Below are 27,148 nucleotides of genomic sequence, written 5' to 3'. Positions count from 1 at the left end.
TTTCATCTGACTTCTATTAAAGATTCAAGGCTCTGGCAAACTGCTGAGGCGTGAGGCATTTGCTCTATTCTTTGCAGCTACCCCACTTACAGTAAATTTTCATGTTCTCAGCCAAATACATCAGAGCTGTCACTATATACACACTAATGAACACCCCGTGTGTAGGCACATGTGAAATTTCTTCCTATCAACCCACAGCCTTCTTGACTGTGATTTTCAAACAAGACGACGACGTTAGAACATTGAGTCTCTAATGTTTCTATTGAAATTGAGAAAACTGGCTGTTAGTGGCACTGGATGTTAAAATGGCATTAAATCTGAGATATACCAAGGTCTATAGGCAGAACAAAATATTTCTATACATACAAAATGAGAATGATACTGGTCATCTACCAGAATGGTAGATGGTGTATTTGAACTTCTATCTCCAAATATGTCCAGTTTATTTATTTATTTTTGTCCAGTTTATTTTAAACATTAAAGAATGAACTTTGGATGGACCACTAACAAGATGATTTAAATACACCTCTCCATTTCACCATATCTACCAGAGATATGTGGACAAAAGACTTATGTAATGATACCTACTCAAAGTGAAATTTGCTCAGTTGTGTCCAACTCCAAGGACTATACAATCCATGGAATTCTCCAGGCCAGAATACTGGATTGCTTGCCGTTCCGTTTTACAGGGAATCTTCCCAACCCAGGGATCGAACCCAGGTCTCCTGCACTGCAGGCAGATTCTTTACCAGCTGAGCCACCAGGGAAGCAATGACACCTACTAAATAAGCTATATTCTATGAATATACAAAAAGGGAGTGTAAACAGGTAATATATGAGGTGTAGATGGCTTTATCTTCAGTAACTGTGCAAATAATATTGTATTTACTAAACTCCGTGAATTTATTGTACACAGTTTCAGTGCTTATATAAAATACTTAAAACATTAAAAAAATCTAAATATTATCATTAAAATTTCCTGCAAAGATCTAGACTCAGCAAGTAGGTTAAACAGGCAATATTCAGTCCATTTCATGGTGCTTAGTTCCAGCCCCCAGGGCAGGATGATTCTGCGTACACATGAAGGCATGTCCCAGGTACACTCTCTCAAACTACAGTCAGGTTATGAGGAAGAATCACATTCCACAATGACAGCCACAATCCACCTGCTGCCCCAAATAGAGTGTGGTACTTGACCGCACAGAGTGGTCCTGCAATGAAGACTCCTGGCTCATAGCACGAAACTAATGGGACAGGAATCATCCTCAAACACAGACAGCTGCCCTGAACTGTTTTGTGTTTTAGTCTACTCTCTTTCTGCTTAACTATTTGAGGAGGGTTATTCCCTATAGCTTTACATAACACCTGTCTCCAGTCTTTAAGTAGGACAATATTACTCTAGTTGAAAGTAAAAATTGAATTATGTTTCACAATAATCACCTCATTGTCCCCCATATAAAGTGTATGGATGTGTTTGTACTCCTCAAAGTGTTAGTCGCTCAGTCATGTCCGACTCTTTGCAATCCCACGGACAGTAACCCACCAGGCTTCTCTGTTCATGGGATTCTCTAGGCAAGAATACTGGAGTGAGTAGCCATTCCCTTCTCCAGGGATCTTCCTGAACCATGGATTGAACCCAGGTCTCTTGCATTGACTGCAGATTCTTTCACCATCTGAGGTTTGTACTTCTAACCTGGTTTAAAAAAATTGATGGTGTTAAGTAAAGACAAGATGCAGACTAGTTTCCATTTTTATTAAAGCTTTGTTTTTTCTAGGTAATATATTACACTTAAAGTTAAATACCATAAATAAAGATTAGTTCTTAAATCTACTTTATTAAAAATGTAAACAAAAAGAAACTAATTCACCACTCCCTCCCCAACCCTGACTAAATGTATCAAAAAAAGGTCATCCTTTCAGGTAAGTTCTTTCTTCAGAACAAGTAACACAGACTTTATTAAAGTATATTAGTCCTCCTGGGCTGCAAGGACATGGCACGGATGACAGGTGCCAACTATGAAACAGGTCTGTGGGGCTGTGACTGAAGTCCACCTCATCCTGCCAAGACTACTCAGATGCCCTCTTCTCTCTCCATTCAGCGTCCAAGGACAAGGACAGTGCTAAGGCACTGAGCAAAGGACACTGCAACGAACATGATGTGTATGTAAGCTGGCATACTCCAGGAAGCAGGCCAGAGCCAGCAGTGACCGAGCAATTCTGCATGAGTATCAGTCACAGAATATTAGAGCTGGAAAGATTCTGAGAAAGCATATGGTCATTTTACAGATGGTCTCAATCAGTGAGTCTTCTAATATTGAAGAGAATATTGATAAAATTTTATGGAATACTCTGGAATACTTATTTATGTATCTTCCTAAAACTATCTAAACTTCATTAATTTATGTTTCACTTTCAAATATTGATAAATTCTTAGCCAACATATTAGGCTGAAACTAACTTTAAGCATAATTTATAACAGTTTTAGGAAAAGATGTTTTTCAGGAGAATACAGAGACATCTATATTAAGACTACCTAACTGCTTGCCAGTTTCTTTAAAGCGGTCAGCTCAAGTCTAATGACGTGGCTTTTGCTTCCTCCCTGTAAATTCTGTTCTTGAAAACCTGAGAGATAAATTCGCTTGTTAATTTTGACATTGGGACCTTAATACTATCAAAATGAACTTAAGTCTGAAATGAAAACTGAGGTAGTCAGTTTTTATAAGCACTTGGCTCTTTCTGAATCAGAAAGGGACTTCAGTCTGCTATCATCAAATTAGCTACTGCCATTCCCCTTCCCTGCCCCACCTCCCTCCCACCATGGCTGCAGTCTCTCTGTGAACTGATTTTGCGAACATACAGGGAATCACCTGTCACAGGATACTGACATTTAGGTCATTTCAAGTTCTTCAGTTCAAAGCTGAATTACAGTCCACTAATTCTGCATTGAAATTTCAGACTTAAAAATTTTTTGTTTTTAGAATATTGTTTTAGAATTTTATCATCTACTAAGTGACTAAACTATGCCTCTTAAAATTTCTTGTAGGTTCAGTGGCCTTCTAAATCTTCACTGAGTATACTATGCAGAATTACTGACAAGCAACCATTTTCAAAACTTGCTGAGGAGGAAGGAAGACACCAGCACAGTTAGTTACCCTCAAAAATTCAAGATTTCTTAACATTATACTTTATCAGGTTCTACATTTGTGCAGAGGAAACACTGGGCTACCAGATACCAAGCTTAACAAATATAGATAGAAAAAATGTCATCTATAACATCTTCAGAAATTCATTAGTGCAAATATAATTATATCAATAAAAAATAAAGCAAAAATATATTTCAAGTATAAAAAGCACCATGCTCAGAAACAACACTACCTAAATGGGATTACTGCACAACAGTCAAAATATAACTGAACCTATCACTGTGAGTCTCAATATATTATTAATCTGTATTATTTTTGGTAAAATTCTTTATATAACTTTGCAAAGATTCATAATCACATTAGGCATATATGCTTAGATTTATAACTTTCTTTAAAAATATACTCTACATTTTTCTAATTTGCATGATTTAAAGTATGCAAGACAAAGGCAGAAACACCATTATTATTAGCTTTTCTTCAGTTGAGGTTGGCTATGCTAGAGACTCCCAGCATTTCACAAAGACAAAAACCTCCAATTTAAAATTGTAGGCAGGTAAGTATTTTAAATGTATGCATTTAAAAAAAAAGAGGTGACTTTCCTTTATGCTGGAGTTGCTGTTTGACTCTAGTGCCAAATAGTAGGTTGGAATTATTTCTTAGTAATTATGCTGTTTGTTCATTTAGCACAATTTCTTAAACTGAATGCTTGATAACTGTGTGCTGAATTAAAGGGCCAACCAATTAATGAATTAATGTTTGTTCAAGGGCTACGTTTATAATGCCACAGGACTTCATAGCTTTAGAGCTAATGAAGTTTCTCTTTTTTTTTTTTTTTTAGAAAATCTGGACATCACTCATTATTAAAAAATTTCACATTGGGATTACTAAGTAGGGTTGGGCAGCTCTGGTATCACAGTAGAATTGCTTCTGGGAACCAGAATCAATGGGTAACATAAACAGTGTCAAATATAAGAGGTAAAGGACATTACAAAGGCAATCTTCTGATTTCCATGGACTAAGTCATACGCTGTGTGGTAAAGTGGACCCTATTGGATAGGCTCTATACCAAACCTACTCTTTACTATTAGTAAGCAATTCAGACCATCTTGTTTTGACTTATATCTTTTTCTTCTTATACATAAAATAATTTTCAAATAGTAGAAATTCTTCTGTAACAGTTTCTATGCCGACCTAAAAATAACTGCATCCCTGTCTATACCAGAATTTCTTTTTATCTTCATTTGTCAAAAGGAAAGTTCTATTCTTGCTGGATAACAGTTGTCATAACTATTATCTGAAAAACATACAATTCAATTTGCATGTCTTCAGTGATTCACAGGGCAGAATATTTTCTCCCTCTGCTTCCCAGTTTTTCAAGTCATTATTAAACTAATGGAGAATACAACTGGAAGCTACTCCCTGAAGATCAGTGAGTTATGGATACAGCTAGAAGAGGGCTACCAACACACAGTGGTTCAGCAGGAAACTGCCACACAGCTGGTTTGAAAAAGGTTAAATCATAAGATTTAGCAAAACAAAAATTTTTAAAAACCAAACTCATTAGAACAATGATTTAGGTATACGATGTACAGTCATTAAATTTAAAATAGGTATAATAGTTGATGTAGAAATCAAATTATTTTCTGTAAGTCAAAGGACAATTTATACTTTTGAGGACAGGGTCCACAACTTATAATCTTGCAACGATTAGCTGTTCTTTAAATTATTGCAGCAGAGATGAACTTTTCCATTGTTTTAGGTTAATGGAAATGCTGAGGTATGTAATCACTGAAATCTTCACCTTTTATTCCACTTTCAAAGGAAAACTTCAAGAAGGTTATGTATCCTGAAATGTAAAGAGACTTGGAAATCCTTCTCCTCCAAACTTTGAGGCTGTTGGGTTGCTGATGAGGAGTGACTGCTGTGAAGCTCTGCTTCAGGATCTCATTGTGGTCAACACTTCCAAGCCAAAGTCAGGAATGCCACTTCCACCATCCACACAGGCTGGCACTCACCCAGATTTTGTGCTTTGCTCAGAGGAACATGACCCAAAGGAATGTCTTTAGAATTCACTTTTCCATTCCTAATGCCATACGCACAGAAGAAATCCAGCCAGCAGAGGAAACAGATTGCCTAGCAGAAGCCAGAGGGTGACCACCAGGCTAGAGGAACGGGAACAGAGATCTAGGGTTGAAAACAAAAAATTGATTTTCCATAGACATTTTTGGAAAAAAATATTGACATATAGTTTTTTGTCAATATTGACAAAATACTGACAAATGAGTAGAGTTAATTATTAAAAGGTGAAGAAGGACCACCTCTGAGAGCAGAATCAAGAGTGACTTCCTATAATCGAGATATGCAGTCTTTTATGTTTATAGAAAAAGAACAAAATATTTACACAGGAGAAAAGATATGCCTACCCTATCAAGGTTCAAAAACAGCACCCAAGAAACAACAAAGGTGTCTCAGGGTAGTGGTATCCTAGTAAAGCTAAAGATGCTACACAGGAAAGTAATCTAAATTTTTGGCTATTCCAACATGGGATGCAGGACTCTCCTCTATTCTCCCTTGTCCCTTCTAAGTAGGGTGACCACAAAATTTATCATTCCATATCAGGACATTTTGGAATAAGTGTTGAAATAAATTTCTAGTCTCAAGATGGAAACTAAACTTAGATAACTCATCAAACTAAAACTTAGATAACTTTCATGTTTGTGTAAATGCTCCACTTGACCAGAACCACAGCATATCCAGTCAGCCAATCTCCAACCACCAAGTCAACTCTGGCTTCTATACTTGTTTCCTCGATCTTTCTAAATAAGGTCAGATACTAATGTCAGCCCATGAACCTAAGCTGAGTACTTCTTCCTTATTTCCTGCTTATAGACGTTTTCCTTTATTTTACAGTTCTCTGAATTCCTTAGAGACTACCTATGTGAAATAAAATTTGCTTTGATCAACTAAATTGTTCTCTTTGATTATTTTAATACAGTCATAAATAATAATAATCATACCTGGACCATCCCAGGTAAAACAGGACATATGTTTCCCAATCTCTAAATATCTACCCATCTATCCATATCACCCCAGGCTTAATTTGGAAACAGCAGAAGATTCTATAGGTTTTTGGCAGTAGGAGTATATTTTAATTTATATAAGTTGTTCTAATAACTAAAACTATTTTTCCCTAACAATTCTCAGAATGGAGAACAATTTTTAGCAGTCAAGAGACCAGGCCAACCTGACTTTATTTTAGGATGAGCTGTCATTTCCACCATTTTGACCAATAAAGAACCAACCAAGCTTCTAGTCTGACGTTCTTAAAAAGAAAAAAAAGGACTGGTCATAGAATTAATAAAATGATAATGTTAAGGTACTACAGCTATTTTTCTGAGAACTATACAGTGTGAAATAATCATTTTAAAAAATTATTTCATTGTATATAATTCAGGTAAACCATGGGGAACTTATATTCTTTCCCAATGGAACCAGATGACAATTAAAAATCAGTCCTTCTCAAAGTGCAGCATTTGGATCAACAACAGTCTCACATGGGAACTTGTTAAAAATGCAAATTCTCAGACTCCAACCCAGATCTTCTGAATCAGAAGCTCAGGGGTAAGTCCTAGAAATCTGTGTTTTAACATGACTTTGATGCATGCTCAAGTTTGCATCTTATGCAAGTTTGAGCTTCTGACCTAGAGCTGCTGCTGCTGCTAAGTCGCTTCAGTCATGTCTGACTCTGTGCGACCCCACAGACGGCAGCCCACTAGGCTCCCCCGTCCCTGGGATTCTCCAGGCAAGAACACTGGAGTGGGTTGCCATTTCCTTCTCCAATGCATGAAAGTGAAAAGTGAAAGTGAAGTTGTTCAGTCGTGTCCGACTCTTCGCAACCCCATGGACTGCAGCCCACCAGGCTCCTCTGTCCATGGGATTTTCCAGGCAAGAACACTGGAGTGGATTGCAATTTCCTTCTCCAATGCATGAAAGTGAAAAGTGAAAGTGAAGTCGCTCAGTCGTGTCCGACTCTTTGCGACCCCCTGGACTGCAGCCCACCAGGCTCCTCCGTCCATGGGATTCTCCAGGCAAGAACACTGGAGTGGGTTGCCATTTCCTTCTCCAATGCATGACAGTGAAAAGTGAAAGTGAAGTCGCTCAGTCGTGTCCGACTCTTCGCGACCCCCTGGACCGCAGCCCACCAGGCTCCCCCGTCCATGGGATTTTCCAGGCAAGAGGGCTGGAGTGGGGTGCCACTGCCTTCTCTGCACTGTCCAATATGTCTGATAGCTATATGTGCTATTTAAATTTATTTTAAAATAACTTTTACTGTCCTTTTATCCTTCTGCAATAAACACACTTTTTGGGGGGGGCATGGACTATCATTTGCTGATTTTTTAATATATATATAATTTTATTTATTTAGATATTGTGCTGAGTCTGTTGCTGCATGAGCTTTTCTCTAGCTGTGGTAAGTAGGGGCTACTCTCTATTACAGTTGTGGTGCGTGGGCTTCTCATGGCAGTGTGTTCTCTTGTTGTGAAGCACAGGCTCTGGGGTGCAGCCTCAGGAGTTGCGGGACACAGGCTTAGTTGCTCTATGGCACGTGGGATCTTCCTGGACCTGTGTCCCCTGCACTTGCAGGCAGATTATTTACCAATGAGCCACTAGGGAAGCTGGCTAATTTTTTTTTTAATTGGCATATAACTGCTCTACAACATTGTGTTAGTCTCTGCTATACAACAATGTGAATCGGCTATATGTATACGTACATTCCCTCCCTCTCAAGCCTCCCTCCCCTCCCCATCCCACCCTTGTAGGTCATCTCTGAGCACCAATCTGAGCTCCCTGTGCTATACAGCAGCTTCCAAGCAGTATATATGGAAGTATATCTATTTTACACATGGTGCGGTATATATGTCAATGCTACTCTCTCAATTTGTCCCACTTCCCCTCCCCGTGCACAAGTCTATTCTCTACATCTGCATCTCTATTCCTGCTCTGCAAATAGGCATTTCTTTTTTAATGACATATGTTAGGTGAAATACAATAAAAAGTAGCCTCTAAATACCAGCAAATATTCATTAGACTACACAATATACAATAAAGACATAACTTTGAGCTATGGCTACACAGTCTATGAATGTGATTATTTTACCTCTTTAATGGCAAAATCAGTCAGATAAAGATTAGAAGGCACTTTGTCAAACCATGTTAAATATAACAAGTTTGACTTTATTGTTTTAAATCCTACTGATTAAACAGCATTTTTATTTTAGTTTTTTAAATATTCAAATGTTAGGGTGAGAAAAACAGTATAAGACATATAATAAAAACTTGGTCTTACATCATCATATTCTTCCCATCAACCCCAACCCTGTTTTAATCTTTGATGGTTACTGTAGGATGGGATGGGGAGGGAGGAGGGAGGGGGGTTCAGGATACAGAACACATGTACACCCATGGCTGATTCATGTCAATGTATGGCAAAAACCACTACAATATTGTAAAGTAATTAGCCTCCAATTAAATAAATAAGTTAATTTTTTTTAAAGTGTAAGCTTAAACTGCTATTTCCTCATTTAGATAAAACGCTCCTGCTATTCAAGATGATAATTTAACCTATGTTTCACCTTCTTTTCTTCCCTCTCCTTACTTATTTATATAGTTTGTCTGAGGTCCTGTATAAGCAAACCTCTATTCATGTTCCATATACTTTCTACATTATCACTTGGCTTTATGTTAAGATGGAAATATTAGCACCCTTAGGCTTTTTTATTCATTTTCTAGCTTTCATGAGATGGACCTACTCGTTTTCATTTCCAAAGCATGTGTATATTTATGTGTATGTGTTTATTTAAAATTTTTACCATGCCTATGCTTCTCTTGATCAAATTTTTAGAATTTTTACTATATTACTGGTGCTTTAAAAAACTGGATTTTGGATTTGTTGATCATTTCATTGTGTCTGTTGGTTTTCATAGCATTCTTCACTTTGATGGTAGCAATTAGGATTTTTTTTTTTGTCTTCTATCTACTATAAAACCTCTCCTTCCTTCCTGATCAACTGTCTTTCGTTGCTTGGCTTACACAGGTGTTTCTCATTCTGCTAGTGACTTAAAAAAATTTTTTTTAACTAATTTTTATTGGAGTATAGTTGCTTTACAATAATGTGTCACTTTCCACTGCACAGCAAAGTGAATCAGTTAGATGTGTATATACACATAGCCATCAGCTATATGTGCTATCTAAATTAACCAAAATAAAAATATTTAGTTCCTCAGTCACACTAGCCACATTTCACATGTTTAATAGTCACATGTGACTAATGACTGTTGTATGGGGCAGTACAGATTATAGAACAACTCCATCACCCCAGAAAGATGTACTGGATTAGTTCTGGCCTAAAGCATTACATATGAGTGGTCTTAGTTGGAATAAGGAATAGACCCTGGAGTTTCTAATAACACAGACATATCCTTTTATTTCCTCATTCTCAATTTGATCCAAAGGAAATAGGAAGAGAAATGAACTAGCTATTGTTTATCTGCTGTTGGTACTAAAATTTAACAAGCTAAAACATTAAAATCATTAAAACATTAATGGTGGCTCTGGAACATTTGTCATCCTTCAAAAACACTGTACCTTCTGTGACAGTACTCTTTATAAAGGAAAGATACAAAGAGGGTGTTTCAAAATGAATGAGATGATCCGATCTGGGTTTTGATCTGCATCTTATTAGTTGTAACAGTGAATGTATCACTTAATCTCTTTATACCTTAGTTTTCTCACATGTAAAATGATAATTCCTACCTCATTAGGTTTTGTGATGATTAAATACATGGATATAGACATAGAGCATTCAGCAAAGGGTCCAGCATTTAATAAATGGAAACAAAATAACCTCTACAATCTGAAGAGATCAGGAAGAATTTAGAATTAAATTGAGGTTTGACAGAAAACAACAAAATTTTGTAAAGCAATTATCCTTCAACTAAAAAATAAATTAAAAAAAAGAACTTGTAACTAAATCTTTTCATATTCACTAATGGAAACTACACCTAAAAGGCATCTATTCTTATAATATTTTATATATTTTTCAAAATTGTGGTAGCGATTTAGAGGTAACAATCCTTTTTTGAGCATGCTTCCTTATAGAACTAGTTAACAGGAAGAAATCACAACATAGTACCATAGAAAATACAACATAGCACCATAAGTACAACTAGAGTCCTAGAGAATCATGAAATCTAGGGGTGGTCTTGAGCACCCCAACACAATATTCATATCCCCAAATTCACTCTCTACTTGTAGCCCATGTCTTGATAAAGCTCTCAGAATGTGGGAAAGAAAAAAAATTAAATTTTAGAGATAAAGAAACTCTGAGCTGTAAAGTGAATGTAGCCCTCTGTTTAAAACCAAACTACAAAACAAAGGACTATATAATTCCATTTAAAAAATACCTCCAGCTGAGAAAATGAAACATGGCCTATTTCAAAATGTCAAACTGTCATCAGTTCAGTTCAGTCGCTCAGTCGTGTTCGACTCTTTGAGACCCCATGAACTGCAGCACACCAGGTCTCCCTGATCACCAACTCCCGGAATCCACCCATACCCATGTCCATCGAGTTGATGATGCCATCCAGCCATCTCATCCTCTGTCGTCCCCTTCTCCTGCCCTCAATCTTTCCCAGAATCAGGGTCTTTTCCAATGAGTCAGCTCTTTGCATAAGGTGGCCAAAGTATTGGAGTTTCAGCCTCAACATCAGTCCTTCCAATGAATACCCGGGACTGATCTCCTTTAGGATGGACTGGTTGGATTTCCTTGCAGACCAAGGGACTCTCAAGAGTCTTCCCTAACACCACAGTCATAAAATTTCATAAATCATTTAATAAAATATCACAGACCATAGGTCAAAGCTTTCATTGAGAGTTCATGAATTCTGCTTTTATAGCCCTTAGAAATGGGTCATCAGCCTCAGTTTGCACATCTTCATTAATAGGGAAGGCACTCTTCTCAAGACAGTCCCTTCTATTCCTCTCCTGGTTCTAAACGATTTTACTGAATCTGTCTCCCTACAACTTCATTTTATTGGTCTCAACTCTACTCTCCGGAGTCTCACAGAATGAGTAAAATATCCTTCAGTGAAAACCACTGTCTTTGCCAGCCTGTCTTTCTATCTCACTGTGTATATCTGCATCTCTTTGCACCTATCTCTTCTTTGTGGACATGTCAATCCCATCTTAGAACATTTTCCAGTGTCTCCCATTCTTTCATCTCACCTAATTATAATACAACTAAAATATATTTAACTGCTTTTTTGTATTCAATGAACAGAATTTTTACTCTTAATTTCAAAATGAATGGCTGAAACATTAACTTTTTATAACTGTCAGGGATTTTTTTGTGCCAGTCAGAGGTTCTCTGCATACAAAGTTTCCTCACTCTCACTCTTACTGAAGTAAGGTGTCAAGTCTACCTACCTTCGATTTCTAACAATGAAGGGAAGGAGATCTTCCCATAAAACTGCAATTAGAAGAGAAGATGCACAACCTGTTTTAGAGCTTCCTTCTGGGGAATTTTCAACATCTTCCAAGAAAAGTCCCTCTCTTTATTCCAACCACAGAGACTACTTACCCAGGGGTAGTGCTCGAGTCAGGTTAACAGCTGGAGGATCTGTTTCTGGAGGACAGAGCTCACAGAAGTCCCAACATGATGGGCAGAGCAGGTTTCCATCGTGAATCCACCCATTCATCTGAATACTCACGGGGAGGACCTGCCCGGCCCGACTACACAAATATGAAGTATCCTGAACCCAAACCTTCAGACCTTCTGGAGAACAAGAAACCTTCAAAAGGTTGAAAAAAAAATCAGATCAGCAAGATTCTAGTATGTGAGCCTTCTTTAACTGTAGGAAAATGCAGTAAAATTTACTAAAAATGTTGGCTATAAAAGACAGTTTGGGATGTGGGCATATTTTAATTTCATATAAAGAGGGTTAAGTTATTCATGTTCTAAAAGGATTTCACTCTGTGGTAGCAGTTCTTCAACTTTGAGTCTAGTACCTTTTAAAAAATCTAATGAAAGCTATGGACACTTTTCCTAAAAAACACAGGTAACATACAGCTTTACATATAATGCAGATTCAGAGACCCTGGAAGCCAAGTCATCAATAATAACATTTCTGTAGATTCTAGTATCCTTCTATAATTCAGTTTAAATCTCTATCAAAGAGCCATGAATCATGTTACTCTTTCTACGAGTTACTAAATTTTGTAAATCAAATTTTTATTAGTTTTTATAATTAATATATGCTCACTATAAAAAAAAAGCATACAGTATAGAAATAACAGAGTAAAAGTTTGTTATTTTTATCCCTACCCCAGATCCTCTGCTCAGAGAAGAAAATGGTCACAGTTATTTAATACAACTGGTAACATCTTTAAAGGCAGGATTCATATCTCAAATACAAGGGGGAACTAATGCAATTAATTTTAAAAGGCAAACATATTAAAACTAACCTAAAAAAATTTTTTAAATGACTATTTTCTTCAAAATTGTTTTCTAAAATGACTTCATATTATGCTGCTGCTGCTGCTGCTAAGTCGCATCAGTCATGTCCAACCCGGTGCGACCCCAGAGATGGCAGCCCACCAGGCTCCCCCAGTCCTTGGGATTCTCCAGGCAAGAACACTGGAGTGGGTTGCCATTTCCTTCTCCAATGCATGAAAGTGAAAAGTGAAAGTGAAGTCGCTTAGTAGTGTCCAATTCCCAGCAACACCATGGACTGCAGCCTACCAGGCTCCTCCGTCCATGGGATTTACCAGGCAAGAGAACTGGAGGGGGTTGCCATATTATGCTGCTGCTGCTGCTAAGTATGCTACTTCATCTTAAATATTTCTGAAATTTCTCTCCTGGAACTATCTCCAAAGCAAGTGCATATTCTGAATATGTTTGATGGTGGCAAATTTTTACTTTGTAAGTAGATATAACTTCTGGAAATATCCAAAACTTGCCCAGTCCAAGTCTGGTAAATTGGTAAACAGTTTACTAAACTATTGGTAAACAGTAAACAACTGAATAAACTGATTAAGACTAGGACAATATAGGTATGATGCAAAATACTGAAAGTGACTTCTTACATGGCTTTTAATCTATTTCTAAAAGAAATTTAGAAAGGAGCTTCAAAAGTATATTTCAATGATGGAGTCATTTTAACATAACTGTCATCAATTAAATTTAAATATAATATTCATTTGGAAATTTAAGTTATAATAAGCTATCAAGAAAATAAACAATAAAGTGTAAACTCTTCTAAGTCTGTCATTCAATGACCCACACCTAGAAAGCATCACCACAGCTACAATGCAATGTAACCATTCTTTTAAGTGAGAATTGACTAGGCATTAAGCTTGGTGCTGAAAAGGATACCGTAGAAGGCCATGACACAGTGCCTGATGTCTAGCAGCTTTAACTGAGGAAAGAAGGGTAGGATATAAAAATTTCCCCCCCAAATTAACAGTGTCAGACTCTTCTTATTAAGAATCAATAAACAATATAAAAAAAAGAACAACAAAGATTGCAAAGTTTCACAGAAGAAAGAGTATTTATATTCTAAAGATGTGCATGGGGTTTGGCTCCCATTGAGGGAGAGATGCTGTGACCTGGTTCAAGTGGGTGAGGAGGGTGACCGAGTGCCAGTGGAAGAAGACGGCAAGAACATGGGCAGATCAAATGACAAGCATATGAAGGACAGTGAGAAACCAGACTCCTCACTGCTGGAAAGAAGAGTCACAAATATGAGAAGGGAGAAAACGAAAATGATTATTTGGTGTTAAACTGGAATCAAAAATACGGGTGCAAACTCATAGTTATATACACACATATGCAGATGGTGACTGCAGGCATGAAATTAAAAGACGCTTACTCCTTGGAAGGAAAGTTATGACCAATCTAGACAGCATATTGAAAAGCAGAGACGTTACTTTGCCAACAAAGGTCCGTCTAGTCAAGGCTTTGGTTTTTCCGATGGTCACGTATGGATGTGAGAGTTGGACTGTGAAGAAAGCTGAGTGCCGAAAAATTGATGCTTTTGAACTATGGTGTTGGAGAAGACTCTTGAGAGTCCCTTGGACTGCAAGGAGATCCAACCAGTCCATCCTAAAGGAGATCAGTCCTGGGTGTTCTTTGGAAGGAATGAAGCTAAAGCTGAAACTCCAGTACTTTTCCACCTCATGTGAAGAGCTGACTCATTGGAAAAGACTCTGATGCTGGGAGGGATTGGGGGCAGGAGGAAAAGGGGACAACAGAGGATGAGATGGCTGGATGGCATCACTGACTCGATGGACATGAGTCTGAGTGAACTCCGGGAGTCAGTGATGGACAGGGAGGCCTGGTGTGCTGCAATTCATGGGGTCACAAAGAGTCAGACACGACTGAGTGACTGAACTGAACTGAAAATTACATATACACATATAGTCCCTAGCTCTGTTCACCAAGAAGGCCTGAGGAGCAGCTATATCCCAATAGCAAATTACAATACAGCTACCACCCAGACTTTAGTTTCTAAATACCTCACCTTACTAAAAGAAATGAGAGCTCCTTGGAGAAATGACTGATTCCAGAGCTGGGGCAAAGAAAGTGAAGATGAACCTAAAATATCTTATGCTAGAAAGCAAGGAAATATTTAAAAACGATAGGACAAGCCAAAAGGACACAGGAACCAATCCAAAGGGCTTCATTTGGCTAAATCTGGGGTAACCTGAATAGCCAAACAATGATACTAATGGTAAAAGCTACCGAATAAAATGCAATCCATGAGTCAATACAGACTTAAATGTATAAATTAATAAAATGAATGTATAAGAAATATGTTACTGATACAGTACTTTTCCCCCAACCCAAATGTTTATTAATTAAAAAGGGAATTAACTAAAAGGGAAAAACAGTTAGCTCGATAGTGGAGATGCCTGGTAGATAGATACCAGCAAGTTAGCATGACCAGCAGAGACAAATCAAGAGTGCACCACCAAGCCATCACTTCTGTGATATCACTGCTCAAAACATATTACATGAATTTAAACATGAGGAAACATCGGACAAACCCAAATTAAGACATACCCTAGATAAGAACTGGTTTGTAATCTTTAAAAGTGTCAAGGTTATGAAAGTTAAGAATACTGAGGAACTGTTCCACATTGAAGGGAACCAGAGATGTGACAACTACTCAATAGTAGTTAAATTACTAAAAGGACATTACTTGGACAATAGGCAAAACTTGAATGGGGTCCAAGAATTAGATTTATCAATGATAATTTCCTGATTTTTTTTTTTTTAGTACTGTAGTCACATAGGAGGATGGAATACATTTTAAAGTATTTGGAATGAAGGGGCAGACATCAGCAATTTACACTTAAATGACTCATATTTTTGTACCATTCTTGTAACTTCTCTGTCAGTGTAAAAAAAAAAGAACAAAAAACAAAACAGCTAATTGTTTAGAAATCATACACATTTTCACATATAACTGGTTAAATTAGCAAAATTAACTGAAAACACTAGGTACTACAGGGAAGCCAAGTACATTTAATCTTTGTAGATGATACATAACCCCTTTGTGGTGGTGGTGGTGTAGAGAATACATTGAAATAGGCTGAAAAGGTCATCCTCCTATTAAGGTTCACACTGTTCCAGCTTTATCCTCTTTAACCTAATATTCTCACTTATGTGAATTTATTTCAAAAAATTGATTTTAATAAGGTAAAGCATATAAATATACTTATAAAAGTATTTTTACATAGAGAAAAGTGAAAATTAACTCAATATCTAAAAGGAAAATGACTTCCCTAATTATGAAACTTTAAAATGATGCAATGTTCTATAGCTATGAAGAACAGTAAGTATTATTATTGGAAAAAACTTGGCAAAGGTATTTTGGCCTATATAAAAAGTACTAAGTAAAAACACTAAAACAAAACTATGTATTACGATTACAACTAGATAAAAATTATGTATTTAAGCAATATATAAATCTTTAATAGAATGAATTTATCAGAAAATGGTTGCTGGATTATAGTTGTCAGATTGTAACTAGAATGTGTTTATTTAAAATTATTTTTTATAAGGTTTCAAAGATTATTTTACATGAATTGTATGTGGTGTGTGAATTATACCTCAATAAAGCAGTTACCAAAAAAGTTAATTTTAAAGAAACTTTAAAAATAAAAAGTTAAATTGCCAGATACATTAGTCCACTTAGCTCTTGCAGGTGAAATGGCACAATGAATTCTTATTTTTCAGTTTTCAGGATCACACTCTGTTCCCTGACATCCATTAGTAGAGTATAGAATATTCATTAGGTTGGATGCTCCTAAATTACAGAATGCCTGCATCTTAGTAAGTTCTATGGTGGTATAGTCATTTAATATTAGACGTGCCGATAATAAATCAAGAAAATAGTAGTTTGCCCTCTTTGGATTTCTAATTTCAAAGAAAAATCTACTGAAAACCAGTAGTTGATTTATTAATTCTTAAATACATGCCTTCTTCAGATTTTACAAGATCATAGTCTTCTTCTACTACAAAGTAGGTTTTTAAGAGCAAAATTACATATTCCCTAATATTTCCTTAGGATATATGCCCAGAAGCAAAATTATTATAAAACATGTTGATGTACAGTAACTGTGTAACTTTTAAACAAACAGAAAAAGGCAAATTCTCTCAAAGAAATGACAATATTTTGACAAAACAAAAACATCCAAACTAACAGTTACAATAAATAAGCTAAAGTAGTAAACAGCAGAAATAAAAGATACAAAATATATTTGAAAATATAAAAGCCACATAATGAGATACAATTATATAATATTTGGTATAATTATTAAGTCATATGGTTTACCTGATAGCATCCACTCCCCCAGTCCGGGTAACTCAGCTTCCTTTCACATTTTTCCATGACAAATGCTGATTTCTGAATTAGACAAACTGAATGAGGCCCATACTTTTCAGCACCATAGTTTTTAAAAAGGTCTGAAGCAAACCAGAGAAGTTTTCTTTATTAAAATTGACTTTGGACTCAAAGAATAAGAAACTGAAGCATTCTACTCTAATGATTAAAAGTTGCTTTTAAAAATCACACATGTTTCGTTAGTGTTGGGGTTCCTTGGTAGCTCAATTGGTAAAGAACCCGCCTGCCAATGCAGAAGACTTGGGTTCAAGCCCTCGGTTGGGAAGATTCCCCTGGAGAAGGAAATGGCAACCTACCCCAGCATTCTTGCCTGGAAAATCCTATGGACAGAGAAGCCTGATGGGCTACACTCTTATCATTAAAAGTTGCTTTAAAAATCAAACATGTTCCATGGAAATTGTCAATTAAAAAAATTAAAAGAGGAAATCCCAAACTCAAACTGGATTCTCAATAAAGGAATTAGTAGGAGAAAACTATTCTGTCAGAAACAAGAGATAAAACTGGGCCTAGAGCATTGAAGTTAAATATACAGAGGAAATGGCACTAAGAATCACCTTCAGTGGTGGTCTAAATAGGAGTCACTTCCCAAGTGACCCATGGTAAAATGAGGCCAATGATTTAAATAATGAAGATTTTTTGGGGAGTGCTGTTACCTTTGCAATATGTTCCTGTATTTTCAACTTATGCCATCTCCTGGAAGTCAATAAATGATAGGCTGATCTAGTCTTAGACTAAGCACAAACCCACAGAGTTATGCGGTAGATTAAATGACCTCTAAATGGCTAATGGACAAAGGGGTGGAGTCCTTAAAGCCTAGGAATTTTCTAAAAAAGAGAAAAAAAGCCTAGGAATAATTTTCTCTCTCTACACTTAAAACAAGTTTCATCTTTTGAAAACAGATGGTTCAATTAGTCCATTTTGAAATATTATAGAGATAAAACTTTATATCAGTTTTAAAAAATCTTAATTGTATAAGCTAAGAAAAATATAAAACAATAAAACAGAATTTTATATTTATTCTATTTATGAGTATTTCAAAGTCTTCAAAGCACACAGTGACCATTTTCAAAAAAAAAAAAAGAGAGGTCAGGCCAATCCTCAGGTCAAATCCTGAGAGCTACCTGTTTTCATTAAGAAATTTTACTGGCACATAGCTATACTTACTCACTTACATATTATCTATAACTGCTTTCACACTTAACAGCAGAGCTGAAAAATTGTAACAGATCCACAGTCTAAAATATCTACTATCTTGCTCTTTATAATAAATATTTGCCAACTCCAGCTCTAACCATAAAATTCAATACTATATCTTTGTCATAAGTGACAAATATGTGCATTGCTTTTGCTGTAAAATGCAACTGTTGAGTAGCTATATCATAACTCTTTAGGAATTTATTAAGTAGGTAAGGGATGGAAAAAAATGACTATAGACATCCAGTTAAAGCTGACAGGTTTAAGAATAAAAGGAAAAAATATTATGAAATTTTTAATTTTACATAATTTAATCTGTAATGAAGTATGGAATGAGGGGTAGGGGAAGAAAAAGGACCAGGTAATTTTTGATGACCATATAGAGGAAAACTATTTATTGCTCTTGATCAACAAATCAGACATGAGAACATTTTGTTTACAAAGGTGGTTAGTATGAGCTACAACTATTATTGCTGACTAACCAAATGCCATACAGTTTACTTCCTTGATGACCTGTTCATTTATATATACTAACAGGGAATAAATAACATCTTACTAGTTATGGGACAACAGTATTATTCTGACATCTGCAGAGTGACATGTTATGTCTAAGTAACATAAAATGCACACTCCTCAGGAGAGGAAAAAATAGGATACCTAATATGATATAATAAAAAGAGTTCTGCATTGGAAGATCTTGCACGGACATCAATTAGCGATATTACTTAGTATATCTCTTCCCTCATCTGTGAAATTCAATCATAGTATCTTCTCTATGTCTCTTATCGGGTTTTTAGAAGAATAAAATGAAATGATTAAAATCAAAGTGCTCTGCAAATGAAAAATGTCATGCAAGTATAAGGTATCACTAAATGGTAGCATATACACAAATGTGCAAGTGTATCTAGTAGCTGAAAATCCTTTCTAAGTATCATAATTCTAAGCACTTAACTATGTTAATTCATTTAATTCTCACAACTCTATGAGACAAGTATTATCTCTTTTGCACTAGGAGAAAACTAAGGTGCAGAGAAGTTACTTCAAACAGGTAGATGGCAGTGGAATCACAAAATAAACTCCAACAATCTGGCTCTGGGCTCTATTTTATATTGTTGATATACACTATTTTATATTGCTTATATATACTTTCAATATGTATGTAACATTTAACTTCACTAAACTACCGACCTGGTTGATTTTCCAGCACTCTACAATCTGAGCTGCGCTGATATTCACCACTTAAGTGCCAACTGAATTCCTGACTGAAAGGGCAGTAGTCAGCAATTTCTACTGAGCCACCATAATAAGGCAGATCTTCTGCAGGAGCTCCAGGGAGTTCATCAAAGTACTACAAAGAAAAATGTATTAGGCAGGCAGGAGCGTAAGAAACGTTCTATATAATCAACATGAAGCCCACAGACAATTTATAGCAGCCCTCTAATGCTGTATAATACAAAGGAGATATTATTCTATTTTTTTCATACAGAGTAAACACAAAAAGAGTAATATACTACTGCAGGGGTATTTGAAGGTTGTAGTAGTTTTGGAAATAAGCAAGGTAAATAAATTAGTCTAAGTTAAGTTTTTATTAGATGTCAAATTTGATTAATGTTTTAAAAGGATAAATAGAGTTTTAAGAGCTGAAAAAACATAAGACTAATTCATAAAATTAAGATGTTTTAAATACAAAGTACTTCAAATGTTTTTAGGAGACTTAATTTATATGTTGCTTTGACAAATTTGAAAAACCCATGAGAAAATGAATGAGATAATATATATAATATTTGGAAACACCAAAGGAACAAGGTAGGTACCAGAAAAATTTTAAAGATTTCACACTTCATACCAACTCACTGAATTACAGTACTAAGTGCAGAAATATATAGTCATTACCTTACAGTGTCTAAATCACTCAGTGGGGTTATAAACATATGTAGGAAGCTCAAAATTTAGAAGCAAAATTTTAAAGTCTCACTTTAAACTCACTTCTGAGATAATTTCTGACTTGTGGCTCCTTTGTCAATGGCAGGCATGTTAAAGCTCTTTTAGAAATATCCACTTCAACAAAAAGCTTAAAGCCTACATCAGAGATTCAGATTGAACACGTGCACCACTGTCTTCACCTTTTAGATACCATTAGGCAAACTTGTCTAGAGCAGAAATTCCAAGCCTTCTAATTAACTGGATTAGAGTACTTTAGTTACTTTATTTTTTTCTTTTTAAAAAATATTTTTATTTTATATTGGAGTGTAGTTGATCAACAAAGTTGTGTTAGTTTCAGGTATGCAGCCAAGTGATTGAGTTATACATATAAAGTATCTATTCTTTTTTAAATTCTTTTCCCATGTAGGTTATTACAGAGTACTGAGCAGAGCTCCCTGTACTATACAGTAGGTCCTTATTGGTTGCTGTTGTTCAGTCGCTAAGATGGGTCTGACCCTTTACGACCCCGTGGACTACAGCATGCCAGGCTCCTCTGTTCTCCACTATCTCCCGGAGTTTGCTCAATTCGTGTCTAATGAATCAGTGAGGCTATCTAACCTTATTGGTTATCTACTTTAAATATATCAGTGTGTACATGTCAGTTCCAAACTCCCAATCTGTCCCTACTCTCACCCTTCCTCCCTGGTAATCATAAGTTCGTTCTCTAAGTCTGAGTCTGTTTCTGTTTAAAATAAAGTTAAGGTATAAACTTTAAAATAAGTTTAGTTGTATCATTTATTTTTAAAGATCCTGCATATAAGCGATATATTTGTCTTCCCAGTCAGTTCCTTTCTTTAAAGAGCCTTGGTTTTTTTTATTTAAATTAAAGATGAAGACTTTTGAAACAAAAAGAAAGTTTAAAAAATACATTAAAATAAATATTCTAAATGTCTCTTACCACTACTACTAGGCATTGCTAGATATTAGTTAATTGCTATCAATTAACACAGTTTATAAAGAAATGAAAAACTTCAGTTTTTTCTAACTTACAGAAAACAAATGGAGCCTGATAAATTGAAAAACTTAAGAGCTTAATTCACTCTTCCAATTCAAAATGGAGACTTCTTTTTAAAAGGTTGATTCCTAAACTGTGCCCCAAACAAGTGTTACCTGGTATTCCTGAGGTAAAGGCTTTGGAAACTTCTGTAAATTGCACACTGCAACTGCTCTCTGGTCCTGTCTGCAAGTTAACTGCAATGGATTACTTCTGAGTGTGTTACAGTAAGGGTTCAGCATCTGTCTCCTGCAGACAAAGATAAAAATACCATGGTATCAAACTCTAAAGAAGATATTAGAAGTCTATTCTAGAGTTTGTCTTTTCTGTTACAATTTCAATGCTTTTAACGTTCTTTTTTAAGAACTTTCAAATAATATCAGTTCAGTTCAGTTCAGTAACTCAGTCGTGTCCAACCCTTTGCGACCCCATGAACCACAGCACGCCAGGCCTCCCTGTCCAACACCAATTCCCAGAGTCTATCCAAACTCATGTCCATTGAGTTGGTGATGCCATCCAACCATCTCATGCACCATACCTTCATTCTTTCTAAAGTTATTTCTCCACTGTTCTCCAGTAACATATTGGGTACCTACCGACCTGTGGAGTTCATCTTTCAGTGTCCTATCTTTTTGCCTTTTCATACTGTTCATGGGGTTCTCAAGCCAAGAATACTGAAGTGGTTTGCCATTCCCTTCTCCAGTGGACCACGTTCTAGTATATAATATCATTATTCCTAAGAAACCCACCAAAGTAGAACTAGTATCTTCATTTCACTGATAAATAAATAGTTTGAGACATTTAGCTTGTCCAGGATCATACAGCTGACAAGGGACGGAGATGGGACTTAAACTTCTCTCTCCAAGGTCAGTGCCTTGCCCATTAGAGAAGTACCTGGTAACAAGTACCACTTCTGTTGAAGATGTTAGTCTTACTCTTCTCATCTGGGCTAAGTCTCAAAGTAGTTTAATCACTCAGAGTTTCTACTAAGGAGTTTGAGGTCTGAGTTAAAAGCCTGCTATGAGGAAAGCCATTCATAAGCAGTAACATGAAACACTGCAGTACTTTTGGGACAGTTAGTTAACTCCAGTACAACAACCTGATCTGCTAGTGTCGTTGTTCCCAAATTTTGGTGCACATCAGAATCATCTAGAGAAACGTTTAAAACCTCCATGCTCACCTTGCACCCCATACCAACCGAATCAGAATGTCTGAAGTCAGGAATCAGGCACTGGTATGACTTATAAAAGGACAAATTGATAATTTTAAATTAATCAAAATTAAAAATTTTTGCTTCACAAAAGCCCTATTACGGCTTCCCTTGTGGCTCAGTAGTAAAGAATCCACCTGCTAATGCAGGAGACATGGGTTCAATCCCTGTTCCAGGAAGATCCCACATGCTGCAGAGCAACTAAGCCCATGCGCCACACCTACTGAAGCCCACACACTAGAGCCGTGCTCCGCAACGAGAGAAGCCATTACAATAAGAAGTCCACGCGCTGGAACCAGAGAGTAGCCCCTGCTCGCTGTAACCAGACAGAAGCCCCTCCTCGCCGTAACCAGAGAGAAGCCCCTGCTTGCTGCAACTAGAGAAAGCCCTAGTGCAGCAACAAAGCACCAACATAGCCAATTTTATTTTTAAAAAAAGGAACCATGGATGGTTTCTACACATTTTGAAATTAAACGGTTCAGACCACATTTTGAAAACAGGGACACTGGATACAGAACAAAATCAGAAGTAAACTGTTAGCAAAGACAATAAGAGGAAATGCATCCTTACTTTTGTCTCTGCTGATCAATCCAGAATTTACAGCTCCTCCTGACAAAGTCACAGCCCATTCCTCGGCCCCAGTCTAACTTCTCAGCCATGCTGTAATTAGCTTTATACCAGCTGTAGAAATAACCCAAACAAAGCACTTTATATTACTGTCACTTAAAAAACAAACAGCGTATCAATTATAAATCTTAACAGTGAGCAAACTAGGACCTCATAAAGGATTCTGGTGACCATCCCCACAGATGAGCATTTACAACCAAAGTCCCAGCTGCACAGGATCGCTGCAGCAGGGACTAGGAACCTTTAGTCTTGAGGGAAACATGAGTACTTGAGGGTGCTTTTATATTTGAAAAACACCAAACCACATCATTTTTCCATTGTAACTTTCAAAGATGATATAAGTCACAGAGGAGAAAATGTTTAAGGTGCGGGACAAGGAGTAGAAAAGGCAAAGAAACAGAGAGAATGAGAGAAAAACTGGAATTGTGTTGCATCAGAAAACAGAAGAAATGTTTTAAAATTAACCAGTGCCATGATTTCCCTAGTGATTCATACACTCCAAGATGCTTCTGCATCCTACCTGTATCTTAAAGAAACCAGCATTATTTACAGAAGGGCTAGAAAAATAGAGCAGCAGGGCCACTTCTGTTGGTCATTGCTTATTAAGAGATAAATGGGAAAGAGTGATAATAGCGCTAAAAGGAATCCAGCATTTTTTTTCTTTTCAAAAATATGAATTTGCCTACTTGTTCCACTGAAAACAGTAAGAAACAAGGACAACCCAGTAGAAATTAACGGAGTCCCTGGATTGTGATTTCTAAAAGCTATTCTTGATCAAAAGGAGCATTCCTGTGCTCCTTGGAAGACTGGCTAATGCCAGATCTAGAATACAGAGCGTGGGCAGGTCAGTCTGGTGCATCTTGCCATACCAGAGAGCAAGGAAGCCGTCAAAACTGAGACTCATCAAAATGAACCCAAGAGCCCACAAAGAAAGACTCCCATTGCAGTCATTTTAAAACAGTATTCTGTTGCTTTATAAGAAAGTTCTACTGCCTTAAAAAACCAGGAATCTCTACATAAATCAATTTCACTTGTAATTAAAAATACTGTTTCTATAAGCTTTTCCTTCATATCATCATGCCCTCTATTTATTAAAAAATAAATCTCATTTATTTATTTATGAGGGATTTAGTTTTATTCTATTACATACCTCAGGGTCTCAAACATTTATTGAATGAATGAATGGAGCTGGTATAGGTAATGGATAGCTAACTGAAAAAAATTTTTAAAACAGGTATATTAAAAAAAAAAACAGGTATATTTATCTTCAGTGTAAAATATATTTGCTTAAGTTAATATTCATTTCATCTTAATAGTAATCTTAATATTCATTTCAATAAACAATTCATGTAAAATTCTCACAGCTGTCTTACCCCGTGTCCTCCATTAACGCCAGAGTGATGCGAGAGAGGACTCGGTTCTGGGTATGAGAACCAGTCATTGCTTCATTCTGAAAATCACCAACAGATTTTAATTAGAAGACTGGATTCCTGGCAATTCCCAATAATTTGTGATTGCTTTGATGTATAGGCAAAATGTTGAAGGTGTGAGAGACTGACAAAATGTTGACTTAAAGTAGTAAAATATCTAAGCTTTCTTTAAGATGACAGACTGAAGCTTAAAGCAAAATCTACTCTCCCTCTCAAATATCTATATTGTGTACAATTTCCCTGTAATAAGAGATAACTAGCATTTAGAACTCTGTGATGAAAATGAAGATAAATATATGGAAACAGAAATATTGTAAAAACATTACACTATTAAGGCAAAGTAATATTGGTGGTTGAGACAGATGCCCAGATAATGGAGTGGAGAATGGAATATTTGCTTGAATTACACAGAAAATGCTTTTATAATCAACTTTTTATACTCTGTGATCACAAAAATATATACTAATATGAAAAACAAGTATCACAAAATCATAGGGTCAAAGGAGTTGCCTGAGGGATACAAAATATCATCAAGGTCTACTATCTACCCAATGTCTTAATTAGTGTATAATAAAATTCCTACCAGGAGGTCACCTAATGGTAAGGACTTCACTGTCTCTTAAGAAAGTACATTGTATCTTTGGGATGCTCTGATTATTCTTTTTTGGGTAGGGGGTGTGCTGCATGGCTTGAGGTATCTTAATTCTCAGATCAGGAACTGAACCCACATTCTTGGCAGCAAAAGCATGGAGTCCTAACTACTGGACTTCCAGGGAATTCCCATATTTTGTTAATCTTTATGTTGAATGTTGGATTGCCATTTCAAGTACTTTAATTTCATCTTTTTAAAACACAGCTCAAGAACACAAAGTTGATTTCAGAGGAAAGGCAGCAGTTAATGTAACTAGTAAAATTACTACTTTCAAGTCTTCTATTGAAAAGTAAGTAAATTTTCATTTCTGGCCCATCTGTAGCTTTCTAAAGAGAATCACTTGAGAAAAACTGCTTAAGGAATATAAAGAAACTGAAATTCCCATATGAGATAGAAGTGTACATGTCTTCCGTAAGTTTCTATCATTGTTACTTCATGGTCACCCAGATAAGGTCAGTACAAGCACTAATTTCATTCTTTTCATAATTTTGCTAACTTGGATCATGATGTATGTAAACTGCAACCGTTTACTTATTTAAACAGACCTCTAAAAAATATATATTATTGTCATTCAGTTGCTAAGTTGTGTCTGACTCTTTGTGACTCGATGGACTACAGCATGTCAAGCTTCCCTGTCCCTTCACTATCTCCTGGAGTTTGCTCAAACTTCCTTTGATCCAGAAATTCCATTCTTCTTTCTACATAGACAGATCTGATCTTGCATTAACTTTCTAGTTCTGCTCCCCTGAAAAGCTAACAAGGGTGGAATGTCAACTGTGTTACTAGGCAACAGGACTTAAGATATGCTTCTGGACTTGGGATTATTGTAGATGAACATGAATACCTGTTGGTTAGCCACAGTTTGGGACTTCTATGTGTGCAGTGAGTCTTATGGGTATGTCCCTTACAGCTATCTGGAAGTTAAGTCTATGAAACTGTTAAAAAAAAAAAACAATGCTGGTCCTTATTTGCAACATGGTACTTCTAAGCCAGGCTGGTTCTTGTACACCTGTTATGGTGGTCTTGTGCTTATCCTGTTTGAGCCAGAGAGAGAGGGGAACAGGCATGGATGATAGCCTAGATTACTGTGCAGAGCACAAGAGAAATGCATGACTACCATGTTGGCATACTGTACTTTCTCTCTTGTATCCTAGTATTTTTTGAATGTGACCTGTTTAGGGTTCACAGGTTTGACTGACTGTTTTTCGAACCTAAGAACACACTGGAATGCCACTCCCATATGGTACTGAAGATATAAATAAATCACTCATTATAACATTTTTAAGATAAAACATTTAAAACATAATTATTCACTGACATAGGATTATTGTCACAAGCATATAACACTATGGTGGTTTAGTCACTAAGTCGTGTTGTGACCCCAGGGACTGTGGCCCTCCAGGCTCCTCTGTCCATGGGATTCTTCAGGCAAGAATACTGGAGTGGGTTGCCGTTTCCTTCTGCACATATAACACTATGTAGCTATTTAAAAATAAATAGATCCAAGTATAAAGTATATTCTACTAATGGATGTACTTCTGTAATGTGAATGAGCTCATATGAGACTAGCAAATAAGGGAATCACATCAGTATAAGAAGGAATCATGTTGGTTCACGATGATTTCTCCTCCTGGATTTTAATGTTTTATGCAGTAGAACAACAGCAGCTAAATGTATCACTTTGCTGTATATTTGAAACTAACACAGCATTGTTAGTCAACTCTGTTCCAATATAAGATAAAAATTAAAAAACAAACAAAAAACCAAAATACACTAAGAAACCTGAACACAGCAACAGAGGAATGCTGAGCTGGGCATGAAGTTCCATGCTCTTCCAATTGGCTCAGTAGGGCTAGAGGCTCCGTCTTAGAAGTACTTGTTGCACTGTTTTTATATACTTTACTCTTTTTACATTTTACTCTTGTCCCCATTATTTAGATTTATAGTC

At 36.3% G+C, this 27,148-nt stretch overlaps 1 protein-coding gene across 1 annotated transcript in view; it reads right to left on the bottom strand.

Moving 5' to 3' along the window:
- Positions 1-1,732: 1,732 nt before the first annotated feature.
- LMLN (leishmanolysin like peptidase) overlaps positions 1,733-27,148 on the bottom strand; it is a 53,186-nt gene continuing 27,770 nt past the window's right edge. The window contains exons 11-17 of the mRNA XM_040250126.1: positions 24,492-24,568; positions 23,062-23,172; positions 21,398-21,530; positions 19,493-19,652; positions 17,042-17,172; positions 11,782-11,992; positions 1,733-5,327 (exon numbers count right to left, since the gene is read on the bottom strand). Coding sequence (XP_040106060.1) covers positions 5,227-5,327; positions 11,782-11,992; positions 17,042-17,172; positions 19,493-19,652; positions 21,398-21,530; positions 23,062-23,172; positions 24,492-24,568 — 924 coding nt within the window. The 3' untranslated portion in view covers positions 1,733-5,226. The remainder of the gene's footprint in view (positions 5,328-11,781; positions 11,993-17,041; positions 17,173-19,492; positions 19,653-21,397; positions 21,531-23,061; positions 23,173-24,491; positions 24,569-27,148) is intronic.

The sequence above is a fragment of the Oryx dammah genome, unplaced genomic scaffold (assembly GCF_014754425.2).
Source record: "Oryx dammah isolate SB20612 unplaced genomic scaffold, SCBI_Odam_1.1 HiC_scaffold_2, whole genome shotgun sequence".
Lineage (NCBI taxonomy): Eukaryota > Metazoa > Chordata > Mammalia > Artiodactyla > Bovidae > Oryx > Oryx dammah.
This window is presented reverse-complemented; position numbering and strand designations above follow the sequence as displayed.